Source organism: Synchiropus splendidus, chromosome 1 (genome assembly GCF_027744825.2).
Source record: "Synchiropus splendidus isolate RoL2022-P1 chromosome 1, RoL_Sspl_1.0, whole genome shotgun sequence".
NCBI classification, from domain to species: Eukaryota; Metazoa; Chordata; class Actinopteri; order Syngnathiformes; family Callionymidae; genus Synchiropus; species Synchiropus splendidus.
In genome coordinates this window covers 70,767,607-70,781,525 of record NC_071334.1, presented here as the reverse complement: position 1 = coordinate 70,781,525, position 13,919 = coordinate 70,767,607, and the positions used below count along the sequence as shown (strand labels likewise).

Here is a 13,919-nt window from a genome sequence, read left to right as displayed (position 1 = left end):
AGTGAAATGTTTATGACAACAGCAAACTCCAAAACCAACATGGCGACTTGGAAGATGTGTCGACCGTGTAACTCGGCAGGCGGCGGTCGGTGAGGCCGTCAAATATCTGGCCACAGGAGGACGGAGAATTCCCGCCATTGTTAGATCTTCTTTGTGTCTCTTTAGCGCTACATGTCGGTCGTAACAGCAACACTGCCCCCCATGGTTTCCGCTGCTACTGCTCTGTTTGGTCTGTATCTGTAAGAAAATGAAGGCTCCGCCCAGATCTGGAGGAGGAGTCAGCCTCCGAGCGACCGATCACCTTCCGGCTGTAACGTGGGGCTTGGTTTTAAAAGCGTTGGGCTCCTGCACAGTGTTGGATTCTGAATCTTCTCCTCTCGCTTCCCAGACCTGGCGGGAGCCGCGGCGGCGCGGCCGATGACCTACGCCGCAGTGTTGCGGATGAAATCCGAGGGCTACTCGCCTCTGTCCAGCAGCAGGTCCAGGCATCACCATGGCGACGGCCCGCCGTTCTTCCCCCAGAGCCTCCTGGAGGACCTCAGAAGTGAAGGTGAGTGGAAGTTCAGCGCCCGCTGTGTTGGCATTTCCCGCCCCGCTTCGCTCCCAAACAGAAAGTTGCGCTTGGTCGTTTGTCTGGCTGCTCCCCGAAGATGGTCCAGCCGGAACAAACTGGAATTCTTGTTTTCCTCAGGTGCCTTTGTTGCCTGTGGGTCACATGACAAGGAACTGTAGCGCTCTGCGTCCCAACTTCCTCACCTTGAAGAGAGAAATGCTAGTTAGCATTAGCGCGGTTCTTTGAGTACCACTGTCGTTACTTTGGTTGTCAGCAATCCTTTGGTTCCTGCGAGTATTTTTGCCTTGATTGTCACGAGCCTTGTACATCTACTTCTGCACCTTTCCAGACAACTCGACTCCGATGATTCTCATGTGGTTTCTGTTTCACCCACACTGTAGTATTCCATTCTTGTTAGTCCTGGTAGTCGTAACTGCAGTGTCACTTCCACTGCTGCTTTTGACTGTCATCCGACTTCATGCTCCTTCACTGTTGCTGAACCATGATGACTACGACTGAGCGAGCTGGGAGGACAAATGTTTCTGTTAGTCGTAGTACTGCTGTTATTACTCTTACTGCAGTACCATTACCAACATCATTACTGCCACTGCTCATACACTAATCACAACTTCTACTAGTACTTCTTCAAGTATTTACTCCTACTGTCGTTGGAACAACAGTGTTTTTACCAGTATGTTTTGCACTTACTATTCTTATTAGTGTTAGTGTTTTTGCTCCGACGACCACCGTGTTCACTGTTGACAGTCACTGCATCTATGACTGAGTTCGTATGCTGTCGGTATTTTCTGTAGTACAGTAGTTGTTTGGACCTCTGTACTGCACTGGTCTGAGTGGGTGAAGGAAGCGGCTGCAGGTGTGTGGAACAGGAGAGAGGAAGGACTCGCCGGCGCCGACACGCTGTTTATGGAGCGAGTCCAACCCATCCATCAACGGCGGCGCGGGCTTCAGGGATGGGGGTCGCGACCTTTGTGAAATTGAAGCACCATCACGGTGAAATGATGGATACGTTTGTCACGGCGGGAGATGAATGCGGCGGACGGCGCGGTGGGGTCCGCCACTGTCCCGACCTGTGCCAGGTCCGGTCCAGCGCACGTCTGATCCCCGTGATGTGGTGTGCTGGGCCGGGCTCCGTCTCCGCTCTCAGCCCAGTTCGCGGCTGCTGCCTCTGCTCAGGTGTCTGATGGAGCTGGACAGGAGGCTTCATCCTGCTGCTCTGGCTCTGGACTGGGAACTTCTCTCTCCACTATCGTTCCATCTGTTTCAGGGCTGGCTTCCCTCCAGATGGTGACTATCTATGAGGAGCCAAACAGGTGAAATGAAACAGGTTAGTTTTAGACCAGCCAGTGTAAGCATGACGACAAGCCAACGCCTGATAACAGCAGGCCATAACAGTGTCAGCTATGCTGCCGTCACACAGGAAGAGCAAGTCTCCTGAGCAAAGGCAGAAACCAGAGTGAGCGAGGGAAGGGGCGGGGTCTGTTCCAGATCCACAGAGTGAAGCGCTATGGTGTCCCATCACAAAGATGGTGGGACACGCGGTGACGGGACGTGCGGGAGTGGAACCAGTGAGGGACCAGTGTTCAATCTTCACCCTCGGTGAAGCCACTGCTTCTGCGGAGCTCTGGAGTGGGTTCAATTAAAGCAGTGATTCCTCCTGCTGAAGAACAGTCAGCGGTCACTGGCCGGCGCCTGCAGCTTGGTCAGCAGCTGCTCTGTTTCCAGCCACGTTTCACGGCATGAAGTGAAGCTGTGAAGGAAGACGTGTCTTGAGCGCAACCCCCGCGCTAACCTTATGTGGCGCTGGGCTCCATGCGAGGCAGGTCTCATTAATGGACCACACACTCTCTCTCACACACACGCGCGCACGTGTTTGTACTGCCCTCTTACGCTAAAGGTCCCCACGAGGACAGTGTGTTGTCAGGGGTTGGTCACGTTAGCTTAGCATCGTCTTGAGCCTCATATTTTCCCACACTTAAAAGTGTCCTTCAAGGTACCGGTGCAGGTACCAGACGTGTCCCACCTGCCGCGGAGTGATGACGTCACAGCAGGCAGATACCGTCTCTGTTTCTTTAATGTTTCAATGAGCCAGAGGGAAGTGAAATAAAGGATTTCAAGGCGATTTCTACCACATGCGCAGCATTTATTTCCACTAAACACCATGTGTGTCATGGAATCGTTTGCCAAGTTTACGTCCGTTCTTCTCCTCGGTCTGATCCTGACTATGACTCTGACTCTGATTATGGCACTCACTCTGACCCTGACTCTAACCCTGAGTACGACTCTGATCCTGACGACGACGACTCTGACTCCTACGTCTTCTGCGACACTGTGTTGCATTGCAGTTTCCAGACTGAATGGTGGACTGAAGACACATGGAGAACGTGAACGGCCCTCAGAAACACAGAGGAAAGTGGATGAAAGTGCTGCAGAAACGGCTGGTGGCTGGATTTGTTGGGGTCATGTGAGTTCGTGTTGTGGCTTCTTTGCTGTAATTCAGCTCGACGCTGCTGTTGTCAGAAGAAAAAGGCCTGCCGCCGCCCATTAGGGAGGCGGAAAATAATGCTGGAGAGAGAGGGATTGTTGCTTGTGTTTTCTCTCCTGCTGTCAAGTCGAGACAACAAGAGCGAATCACGGCGCAGTGAGCGGCGTCGACGGCGTCTGTGACATGGGCCGACGTTACCTGCCGCGGCTGGGGCTCAGGATGACGCCTCCGTGCTAGCATGCTAACACTGTTGGCACCTCAGCGACGTGTGGCTCCGCTCCTCTTCATCACTCATCGTCACAGGCTCTTGACAGGAGAGACTCAAGAAGCTCCACTTGACTGCCTGTCCTTTGGTTCCCTCAGAAACGGAGGAGGACTTCGGGCCGGTATTCGTGGAGGAGCCGGGTGACGTCACCCTGGCACTGGACCAGAGGAAGGCGGTGATGCGCTGCGACGCCAGGGCCAAGCCTCCGCCCACATACAGGTGCGACGACTCTGCCCTCCGCTTCAGCCCCGCCTCCTGACGCGCGGCCGTCTGTCCTGTGCAGCTGGTACGTCAACGGGAGCCAGGTGGACGTCGAGTCGGACGAGCACTACAGACACGTGGATGGGAACTTGGTCATCACCAACGCCAGCCAGCTCAGCCATTTTGGGAGGTACCAGTGTCGAGCCCAGAACAGCTTCGGCAGCGTCCTGAGTCGAGAGGGTCTCCTGCAGTTAGCGTGTAAGTCCCATGCCAACCGCCGTCATCGCCGTCTGCGCCGGGACCTCGGCGTCCCACACACCGTCACCGGTCACAGTCTTATTTCCAGCACTGTCATTCATTGCTTTCTATCAAACAGCATCATACGTCTCCTGGGAGTGAGCAGGATGATGATGTGCTCAGGTGTTTAGGAGACCAAGTCAGAGAGGCTGGATGGAGATGGTTTGGACATGTACAGAGGAGAGAGAGAGAGAGAGCCAGTACATTGGTAGATGGAGATGTTGAGATGTTGGAACAGCCAGGCAGAAGGTGGAGAGGAAGGCCACAGAGGAGATTGATGGAGGTGGTGAAGGAGGACATGAGGTTTGTAGGTTTGAGAGAAGAGGAAGCAGAGGACAGGGGGAGATGGAGGAGGAGGATCACCCCTGAAGGGAGAAGCCCAGAGAGAAAGAAGATCATCTGCTTTACAGCCAACTTCACAGCCAAACACCAGCTGACTGACCGAATCTTTCAAAAATATTGTGAATCATCACATTCCAGCCTCATAAATGTCGGCTGGATTCTCCTTCCTCTTGTGAGAACAGCTAGTTAGCGCATGCTAACTGGACTCCTTCCGTTCCGATATAGAAGCCAAAGTTGCGCTCTCCCGGCGGTGTTGTGTGTGTTACCTTTGTGTGACCCTTGCCGAGCAGCGCAGCGTGAATGAGTGACTGCAGCGCGCGCGGCAGCATATTAGCGCATCGGTTTGTGCTGGTGAGTCACATGTGAGGTCACTCGCTGCTGTTTTCATCTGCGAAGCTCCGGCTCCGTTTCCTCCCACACGCTCCACACAATTCCAGAACTCATTTCCTGGCTACCCGCGAGCCCGCATCGCGGCTGGTGACGCCAACCCGTGGGGTCGGCGGCACACTGCCGGTTCTCTGCAGCCTTGAAGTCATGTCTTCGGGTGTAGCCAGTCACTATTTTGCTAGATGTTAGTCACTGCTAGCTTCACAAGGGCAGAAACGTAGCTGACTCCAGAGTGAAACCACTTCACTGACAAGGCTGCCTTCATGAAGCAAGCGAGGACTAATGGATCAAGCCATTTGGACTACAAAGATGGCTGACAAAACGCTGTCTGGTGCAGCGTTCCAGTTACCTGGAGCTGGGAAAGATGTCACGGCTGAGCTCAGTGCGTTCCGGTTAAGAGTCGGAAAGGAAGATGGTGATGTCGCTGCTCTAAAACGTGTGTTGTCTGAACAGAAACGTCTAGATAAATATGCGAAAACCAGCAGGAGGAGGAGGAAATACACGTGTGTTGGTGTATTTCATCTATTCAAAACTTCCACGTCTGGTTTGGGGAAGCCATCTTGGGTTTTCCTTACGACCTTGAAACCCAACGTCAGTGGGGTGGAGCTGGGAATTTCCCAGTTCCAAGGACAACTGGAACCAGCATCGGTGTCAGGACGGTCCACTCTCGCGCCCCCAGGATTTGAAGTGAAAAATGCGCGGCTCTCTCCTGTGATTTACAGTTTTTGACGAGGCTTCCGCTGCTGAACTGTTAGCCACATGCTAAAAACAAGATCAAGAAGAGCGTCCAGTCACGACTCACTCCAGCGAGCAAGCGGGTGGAGGCGGGGTGCCCTCCATTAGCGCTAGCTCAGACGCCGGTGGCGCGTGAGCCGGCTAACGCGGCTCTGCATTCACAATCCTTCTTTAAAAGCCAAATTAGCTCCGGGCTAAGGTTCCGTCTAACGTGTGTGTGAGCAAACACAGCTCCACTCTGAGCGTGACCTGGACCTCTGTGAGCCACCTGTCGGCTGTGGCGACGGCTGTCAGAGTTGATCCTTTCTCACACGGATGGATGAGGCTCCAGAATGGCTCTGTGGTGAGAGTGACTTTTGTCTTCTGTGAGTGAGCGCTCCTCATGGAACAGTGAGCTCCAGTGAAGAAGGAACAGCTTTCTTCTCCACTGACTCCACACTTCATCTCCTCAGCTGACTAGCGTCTCCTCTCTGTGGTCTGAAACCCGACCGTCCTCTCTCCTCTGCGTGACTCCGCCCCCCAACATTTGAAGAGAAAGCAGCTCCTCAACATCAGCCAGCTCCAATAGTTCCCTTCAGATGGCAGCTCTTCCAGTTGCTCTTCCTTCCACGCTGTGGATGTAGCGCCGTCACTGGGCGCACGCTGCAGCGGAGGACAGGGAGGAAACACGCGGTGGAACAGTGAGCGCTTCATCTCACTGCTCTGATGTCACCAGGCTTCATGTCTGGACGGCCAGAAGCTCCAGAGTCTGGAAACTTCAGTCATTTATATTCAATTCAGGATGAATTTTTGTTGTGCCTCGTAGATGTTTTTGTGCGCTGCGATCCTATCTGCTGTGCACAATTGCGCACGTGCGCAGCTGAGAGGGAACATGGCTCCGGGCCAAACCACTGTGACTGACGCGCACAGAGCGGCGGGGAGACGCCTCGTCCTTGAGAGGAGTCGGACAGCGTCGCCCGAGGCAGGAGAGCGAGCGCCCATCACGCCTCTCTCCTTCTCATTTGGAAAAGCAAATGTTTGTGGTGGTTCCAGTGCTGGGCCGGCGGTGGAGGCCCAGGCCGAGCCGAGCCCTGGAGGCTGTTGAAACCGCCATCAAATATTCATTCCTCAGACCACTTGACTTTAATCCCGTCCTTCACCATTCACTCCACCTGATTTCACAGCTGTTCTTCAGCTGAAACTTCTGTCTGGCTCTTCATTGTTCATTTGATTTGGTCCCCATGTTTCCCTCTCACTCATGCATCATAAATCCATTCTCAAAAGAGAATGTATGGCTGCATTTTTTTAATTTCATAACTGGATTAACAGATGGATTAACAGTGTCCTTCACTCCTTCTTCTTCCTTTGCTCTGCATGACATGAGTCTGTGTTTTTGTTCGCTATGTGTTCCGCTCGGGACATTTGTCACATTTTCGTTCATATTTCAGTTTCGCTGTGTTAATATTTCTTTATTTATTAATATCCATTTATCCTTGTAAAATCTCCCTACATTTTTACAAAACTTGACTCCCTCCTCTGCATGTGTGCGTTTCCTCCCGGCACTCTGGTTTCCTCCCTTTGTGTAAACAAGTGAGACAAGTGAGCGCAGCGCGTGCCAGCTAGCTTGCAGCTGCCTGCAGTTGTGACCCCGCCCGGGTCGCTGCTGCGAGTGATGCGTTCGTGCCCCCTGGTGATTTTGGCTGGTTGCTCTCTGAGCTGCTCCCCTGCCACAGATGGGCTGCTCTTCATGCTCCTGGCTCAGCAGACCCACGTCCCAGCTGTTGTCATCAGGCGTGAGGAGCCCCATATTCACACCAACAAGCGTCTCATGACTGGGTCAGAGAGGAGCAGAGGTGGAGGGAGGCCTCGCTCTGTTTCAGCCAGGCCTGATGTGGTGCTCATGTCGGTCCACGCCCCTTTTTTCCCATGACTCAGACGAGATGACGAGTCGGCACCAATGTTCTGATATCACTGAGGAAAACTGCGTCACACTTGAGGAATCAAGACCTGACGCTTTTGCAAGAAACCTCCAGTGAGGCGCTGCGCCCCCGGTGGCCTCCAACAGAAGTGCATGCAGGAGGAGGCGCGTGAGCGCTGGAGACAGTCGCTCCGCCACTTCAGGGTTTGGGCCACATGGAAACAATGGGGGCCACGGCTTCAACGAGAGCCGCCTTCAGAGTCAGAGGCCCTTTATTCCAGATGAAGTCTCAGCGGAGGAAAGGGCTTCAAACCCAGCGCAGACAGCGGCTGCATCAGGGAGCGGAACACGGCGCCTGTTTGAGGGGAAGATCCCAAAGAAAGGAGCAGTGAAGAGACGGAGCGCTGAGGACGGCTGCGGACTGGAGCCAGATGGATTCCTCAGGAGGCCACACCACTGCTATTGTTGGCAGCAGCTCCAGACTTGGCTCCGCTGCTTGACTCTTCACTGGGCTGGATGGATCTGAGGAGGCTTCAGAAGATCCTGCAGGAGACCTCGCTCTCTTCTCTGAACCTGTGGATGCTCAGCTCCAGAAGTGCAGCTGTGGAGTTCACATCACTGAACACCACTTTACTTTGCTGCTGCTGCTTCTCAGCAATCTCAAACAGGAAGTGGATGAGGAGTCAATGCGTGTGGAGTCCACCATCCAAACACTGACAGCAACGTTGCTGAGAGCGTTCCTTCACTCACTCACTTTATTCTGGAGGCTCATTACTCTTTTAGCTCTGGGATCAATAAACACCTCTGGAATGAAAACAGTGAGTGAGTGAATGTTTGGACTAAAACTCCATTGTTGTGACTTGCAGTCGACTCAAACACGTCGAACCAACATGACGTGAGAATGAATGAATGAATGAACGTGACTAAGACGAAGCATTAACTCCGGCACCAGACTGAGGCTGAAGTGAAAAACAGGCGGTAGAATCGACACTAGTTTCTGCCTTGCTGGTCCGTGAGCAGTGATAAACCAGTCCCAGTGCTGACTGAGACCCGGCCGCTCGGCAGGTTCAGAGCGAAGCCTCTCTGCCTGCAGCGCCTGTCAGAGTCCGAGCCTCTCCTCTCCTCTTCTCGCCTCGCGCCCCTTTCTTCTTCTTCTTCTCTCTCCATCTGCCCTCGCCAGCTCTCCTGACTGGAGGCGGTCAGGCCGGAGCCGTCACCAGTGGTTCTGGGCGGCTTGTCTGAAAACATAAATCATGCTTGTTTGTCTGACTTTGTAGAGAGTTTGTCTTTTTGAAAACTGAACTCCAGTGACCAACTCGCCCTCCCATGCCGTGACGCACTGCCTCCCATACTGACCCCCGAAGGCAGCACTCAGCATTGCATGTTGACATGAAACGTGCACTTTCCCAACGTCAGTACGTTACACCACGAGACTGAGGATGAGCTGGAGCTGCCACTGTTGCAGTGCAGGATGAGACTTGAAGTGGAGCCTCATTTTAGGGGCGTCTTTCTGTCGCCAGGAAGTTAAACCCGGGCAACCGCCGGAGCGACTCCACTTCCACTCTGTCCCTCACAAGGGATCTGACTGAGTTTGGCCGCCGACACATCGCCGGTGAACACATGCCGTGTTAGTTCAGCCGTCACTGCAGCTGCTTCCTCCAACTCCCAGCCAGATGTTGGCGGCGGTCAGTGAGCCGGACACTTGGGTGTCGCTGTTGGGAGGTCATCTTTCATGAAGCCTCATCAGATGGTCCGACATCTGTCGTAACGCCGCGACACCACGCGGCATCAATTAGAGGCGGCAGACGGAGACGTCCTGATAAGATCTGCGCTGCATCACTCCTGGTAAACACAGTCGGCCGACGAGTCAAAGACTTGGTGATGGATAACCCAGGGTTCTGGGGCTCCCCTCCAGTGGGAACCACACCCCCCCCCACAGTCCGGGTTTAAGTGGGCCATTACTCAGGCTTGGCAGCGGCTTGGTCTCTGCTGGGCGTCTCATTCCACTCAGGCGGATGGTGAAGGCTTTGCTGGAGAAAAGCGCTGGCAGAGACTCTCACGGTCAAGAGAGCTCTATTGTTTGGGTGAGAGGCTGGCGGTGCAGCGGCCGTGTGAGGCTGAATAGGTGCTTCTCGCACCTCGGCCGCACGAGCTCAGCACTGGCCGCACCTGGACCCGCCCACTTCACTGTCATGACCATGCTAACTGCTCAGCTAGCTTCATGCTATTGTATCGGCTCGTCTCAAAGACCCGCCGATACTAAACCTCAAATCGGCTGAATTCTTCGGGCGGTGGAGTCGCCACTGGTGCCAGCTTCCTCCGGGCAGCACTCGCCGCCAGGGTCGGCCATGTTGGCCGCGGTCTTTCATTGCTCTCGACCGTCACATGCTCTCTCATGGCTCACTGCCAACTCAGCTGGACCCCAAATGTCCACTGATACTCCGCCTGAGGGTCTGTCACTTGGCGTGGAAGCCCGGTTTGAAGATGGCCGCCACTCTCTCTCTGGCTGAGCCTCTCAGGCGCTCAGGTTCTGGCTTCTCTTCCCAAATCCAGGTCTTTGAAGCGGCCGTCCAGGTCTCCGGAGTCCGGCTGTTTGTTGTTGTTGTGCTGAGCACACGTGACCACAGCGGACACCCAGGAGCTGCTGGACCCTCCCTCCTGGACGCAGCCATGCGTGTGTGTGTGTCAGACTGTTCCTCGCTTGTGCGGACCAGTTCTTGACAAAACACTATCCGCGTGTGGCCCTCCTGCTCAAGCCTCAATTTGAGGATGAAGACTTCAAAATAACTGGGTCTGTTTCAGAGTCCTGGTTCAGGTGAGCCATATGTTTGGGAGGGTTAGGTCTAGAGGGAGAGGCTGGGGAAAGGGTGATGCCAGGAGAGGTCCTCACAAGGATAGAGAGAGACAAACTTGTCTGTGTGTTTAGTATATATATCTTCGTGAGGTCCAACTTTGGGGCAAAACACCTCCTTGTGGGGCCCTTCTGTCTTTCGTTGTGGCACATTTGCCAGACCCACAGGTCCAAACCTCAATTTGAGGGTTGAAAGGTCAAAATAACAGTTTGGTTGAGCCATGTGTTTGGGAGGGTTAGGTTTCCGAGGGAGAGGCTGGGGAAAGGGTGATGGCGGGGGTCACCAACATGGTGCCCAAGACAGTAGCCCATTTAAATTTTCATGTAATAACCGTCGTATTATGTTTGAGTTTGTGTTTTTCTTGTTCCACCATTGGTCACGATTGTGAAAACTCAGCAATGAGACGAGTATTTGAGGGGAATATCGTCCATGATTTATGGTGATTTCACTTGCCCTCGTAGTTCACGGTCGTACTGTACTACAGTATCACGCAGAAGAAACAGGTGGCTCACCTGAACCAGGACTCTCGACCAGGCTGGAACCCACTTAGAATCACACGGTTAGTTTTGAGTCTTCACCCTCAAAATGAAGCTTGTCGGGTCCGGCAAAAATGTCCCCACCAATGTCCTCACAAGGAGGTGTTCTTCCCTGGATGTGTCCCCACAAGGACAAGTATGCACACACACAAACTTGTACCTCTGTCCTTGTGGGGGGCACATTTTGGGAAGAACACCTCCTTGTGAGGACATTGGTGGGGACATTTTTGCTGGACCCCAAGAGTCCAAGGCCTCTCTGGCCATAACCCTCTCCCCCTAATCCTAACCTGAACCAGGACTCTGAACCAGACTCAGATTTTAACAATGAACTTTAGTATGTTTAAGATAAGACGGACTTTATTGATCTCACACAGGAGAAATTCACCGTCTCAGGAGCTCCTAAGTTGTTAGTGCAAAAAACAGAAATCAGTCAATGGTTAGTGCCACCAGACAGTCATCACAACATATTTACAAATAGACAACATCGTGGCGCAGCGTGGGGTGTTGACACAACAATATGTTCCTGTGTGGCACCGTGTGGTCCAAAGCTCAGAGCCACTGAGCAAAGCTCCTCAGTCTCCTCCACAGACTCAGCAGTCTTTGTCAACAAAAGGATGAAAGACTGGAGTCACTGTGATGAAAAGTGAGGCAGGAAGGAGGAGGTCCTACAGTGGAGCTCAGTCTCTGAGTTTGGTGCTCGTGGGACCTTGGCTTCTCTCATTCGTCATGTCTGCTGTGTCGTCCTCAGACCTGGCTCCCTTCAGCCTGAGGCCCCGAGGAGCCGTGTCGGTGCGGGAAGGTCAAGGTGTCGTCCTCATGTGTTCGCCGCCGCCACACTCTCCAGGTGAGACCCCCGACATCGCCGTCGCTCTGGCGCCGCCTGGAGGAGGGTGGCCTTCCTGATGAGACCGGTGCGTGCGTGCGTGCGTGCGTGCGTGCGTGCGTGCGTGTGCCTGGACGGTGGACCCAGCCCGCCGCACTGACCGGTCACTACGCGTCCTCATGAGGACCAAGAACCGTCCCGATTCATGGAAGCTAAACCGAGGAACTCTGCGACCTCCCTTGGTGTTGAGGAATACCCAGAATCTTTTGCATTGAATCAAAGATGGCGTCAAGAATGAAGATAAAACAGACATAAACATAGCTGATCCTGTCGATGTTGTCACTGCCTGATGCGGTCCGCCGGAAATTCCGGGACTGGAAGCGGAAATTGCGCATGTTTTACCAACTGACATTTACTGGTAAAGCGCATGCGTCCATGGTTATATCGCGCACAGTCAATGAAGTTTTTTAAAAACGTTTTTTTACTTCTACAATCTAGATTAAGGGTTAGGGTTGGGGTTAGGGTCAGGTCTGTGCAGTTTGGCTGTGACAAAGAAATAAACCAAAGTGACGCTTGCTTACCGTAAACCGCTTTGTCGGTAACTTCCTGCTTCAGCACCAGCATTTCCGGCGGACAGACCAGATCATACGACACATGAGCGTAAAAACATATAAGTTCCAGATTTTACTGTTACATATAGACTATTTTGACGACTATTCAAAAACCACTCAAATTTACGCGATATAACCCAATATACACCATTCGTTTTCTAACATCCGGTTCCAGTCCGGAACTTCCGGCGGACCGCATCAGGCAGTGACAGATGTGTCTTGCTTCTCACTCCCTTCTTCTTCTTGTTCTGAATTAACAGACAGTTTTGGCGTAATCCTGCCCCCTGCAGGCTCAGGATGTACCTGCATTAAGGAGTGTCCCATTCCTGAACCCTTGCTATTGAGGACAGAGGTTGAGGGTTAATTGCCTTGAGACCAATGAGGGTCCAGACCCAGACCCAGACTGGGACCAGGCTGAAGCTCCAAGTCTACCAGTCACTTCTCACTGCTAGAGAAACATTTTTCCAAACCAAATCCAGAAGTGAAACGCTTCCACTGGACTCAGTTCAGTCTCGTCTGAAGGTGGCGCCTCCTGTCGGTGGCCACTGCCTGGTGTTGGATGGAAGAGCCGCAAATGGCGTCACGCGTGGATCAGACTCTAACCTAAAGTGGCGCTTTTTGCTGCCTTCAAAATAATAACGCTGGTGCGGATCATTCGAGCTGCTCCCATGTGCTTCACTTTGACATCCGCTCCGTGCTCGCGCCTCCATCCAGCCAGAGGCGGTGAGAGCCACGACACGGGTTCTGGAGGATCAAATATGCTGGGTCATGAGAAGTGAGAAGAAGATGCTACACGGTGGATTATCTCCACATGCGCCGAGCGGCAGAGCGTCCCGGGCTCCGCCCCCTGGAGTAGAGACGCTGTCTTGAGTGACCAGCCCGACCCATCATTCTCCTTGTCAAAGTTTCGCCTCCGTGTTTGAGAGAAAGCGTCACGACGTGGACAGGTGTCCAGGCTCCTTAGCGTTCCTCACAGGGGCTTGATAGGAAGCTGTTAGCTCACTGTGAAGCCCAGCTCATCGATGGCGCCTGAGTCGGTTCAGTCGCTCGAGAACAGAAGGGAGGTGGTAGTTTGACAGCAATAGCAGGAGGTGTGACTCGCCGATCCGATCCGGACTGGACCTCTGGACCGCTGCGCGTTTGGTTGTTCCTGAGACAGGTCTGCTCGCTTGTCCTAGCCCCGCCCCGCTCACTCAAACGCCTTCTGTCCCGCAGAGATCGTCTACAGCTGGGTCTTCAACGAGTTCCCCTCCTTCGTGGCCGAGGACAGCCGGCGCTTCATCTCCCAGGAGACCGGGAATCTCTACATCTCCAAGGTGCAGCCCTCGGACGTGGGCAGCTACATCTGCCTGGTCAAGAACACGGTGACCAACACCCGGGTTCTGAGCCCCCCAACGCCACTGACGCTGAAGACCGACGGTGAGCCGCCGCTGACCTTCCCGCTCCGTCCATCCCCCCGCCACTCAGGTCGGGTTTAAAAAGTAGGTCAGTCATTATGTGGCCCAGGGGAACCAGGCGAGGTCCAGATCCATGACACCGATCACATCGGGGGTCGGAACAGAATCATCAGTCCCGTTCCCAGACCTGAGCAATCGAGTCTCCTCACTAACATTAGTAGCGACGGCAAAGGTCCCAGCCGGACCGCGGCGCCGCATCTCTCCCAGAACATTCCTCTCGGGGCGACAGTGCTGTCGATGTAACCCCGTGTTGACGGAGGGTTCCTCGGAGTCTCCAAGCCTCAGATGTTCACCACCACGGCGGATCGACCTCCTTCTCTATGGGCAGCACATAAACGCGCCCTCCTCCTCTGTCCACCCGCCTGGGTGTGAGTTCGGCGCTGGGATGATGGATCGCATGTTGGCAGGCGCCGCATGTCACATCGCTGCCCCTCCAGTGCTAAAAGTAGCGCAGTCGCCG

At 53.9% G+C, this 13,919-nt stretch overlaps 1 protein-coding gene across 6 annotated transcripts in view; it reads left to right on the top strand.

The window, feature by feature from the left end:
* Window positions 1-13,919, top strand: part of cntn5 (contactin 5) — a 73,566-nt gene that overhangs the window by 28,064 nt on the left and 31,583 nt on the right. For 4 of the 6 annotated variants that reach the window (XM_053869264.1, XM_053869247.1, XM_053869255.1 and 1 more), the window contains 5 exons: window positions 389-550; window positions 3,420-3,540; window positions 3,605-3,780; window positions 11,317-11,412; window positions 13,218-13,421. In XM_053869264.1, the coding sequence (XP_053725239.1) occupies window positions 418-550; window positions 3,420-3,540; window positions 3,605-3,780; window positions 11,317-11,412; window positions 13,218-13,421 (730 nt within the window). In that variant the 5' untranslated portion in view covers window positions 389-417. Of the gene's footprint in view, window positions 1-388; window positions 551-2,914; window positions 3,036-3,419; window positions 3,541-3,604; window positions 3,781-11,316; window positions 11,413-13,217; window positions 13,422-13,919 lie in introns of those variants that run through there. The other 2 variants (XM_053869281.1, XM_053869289.1) reach the window with 2 other exon arrangements.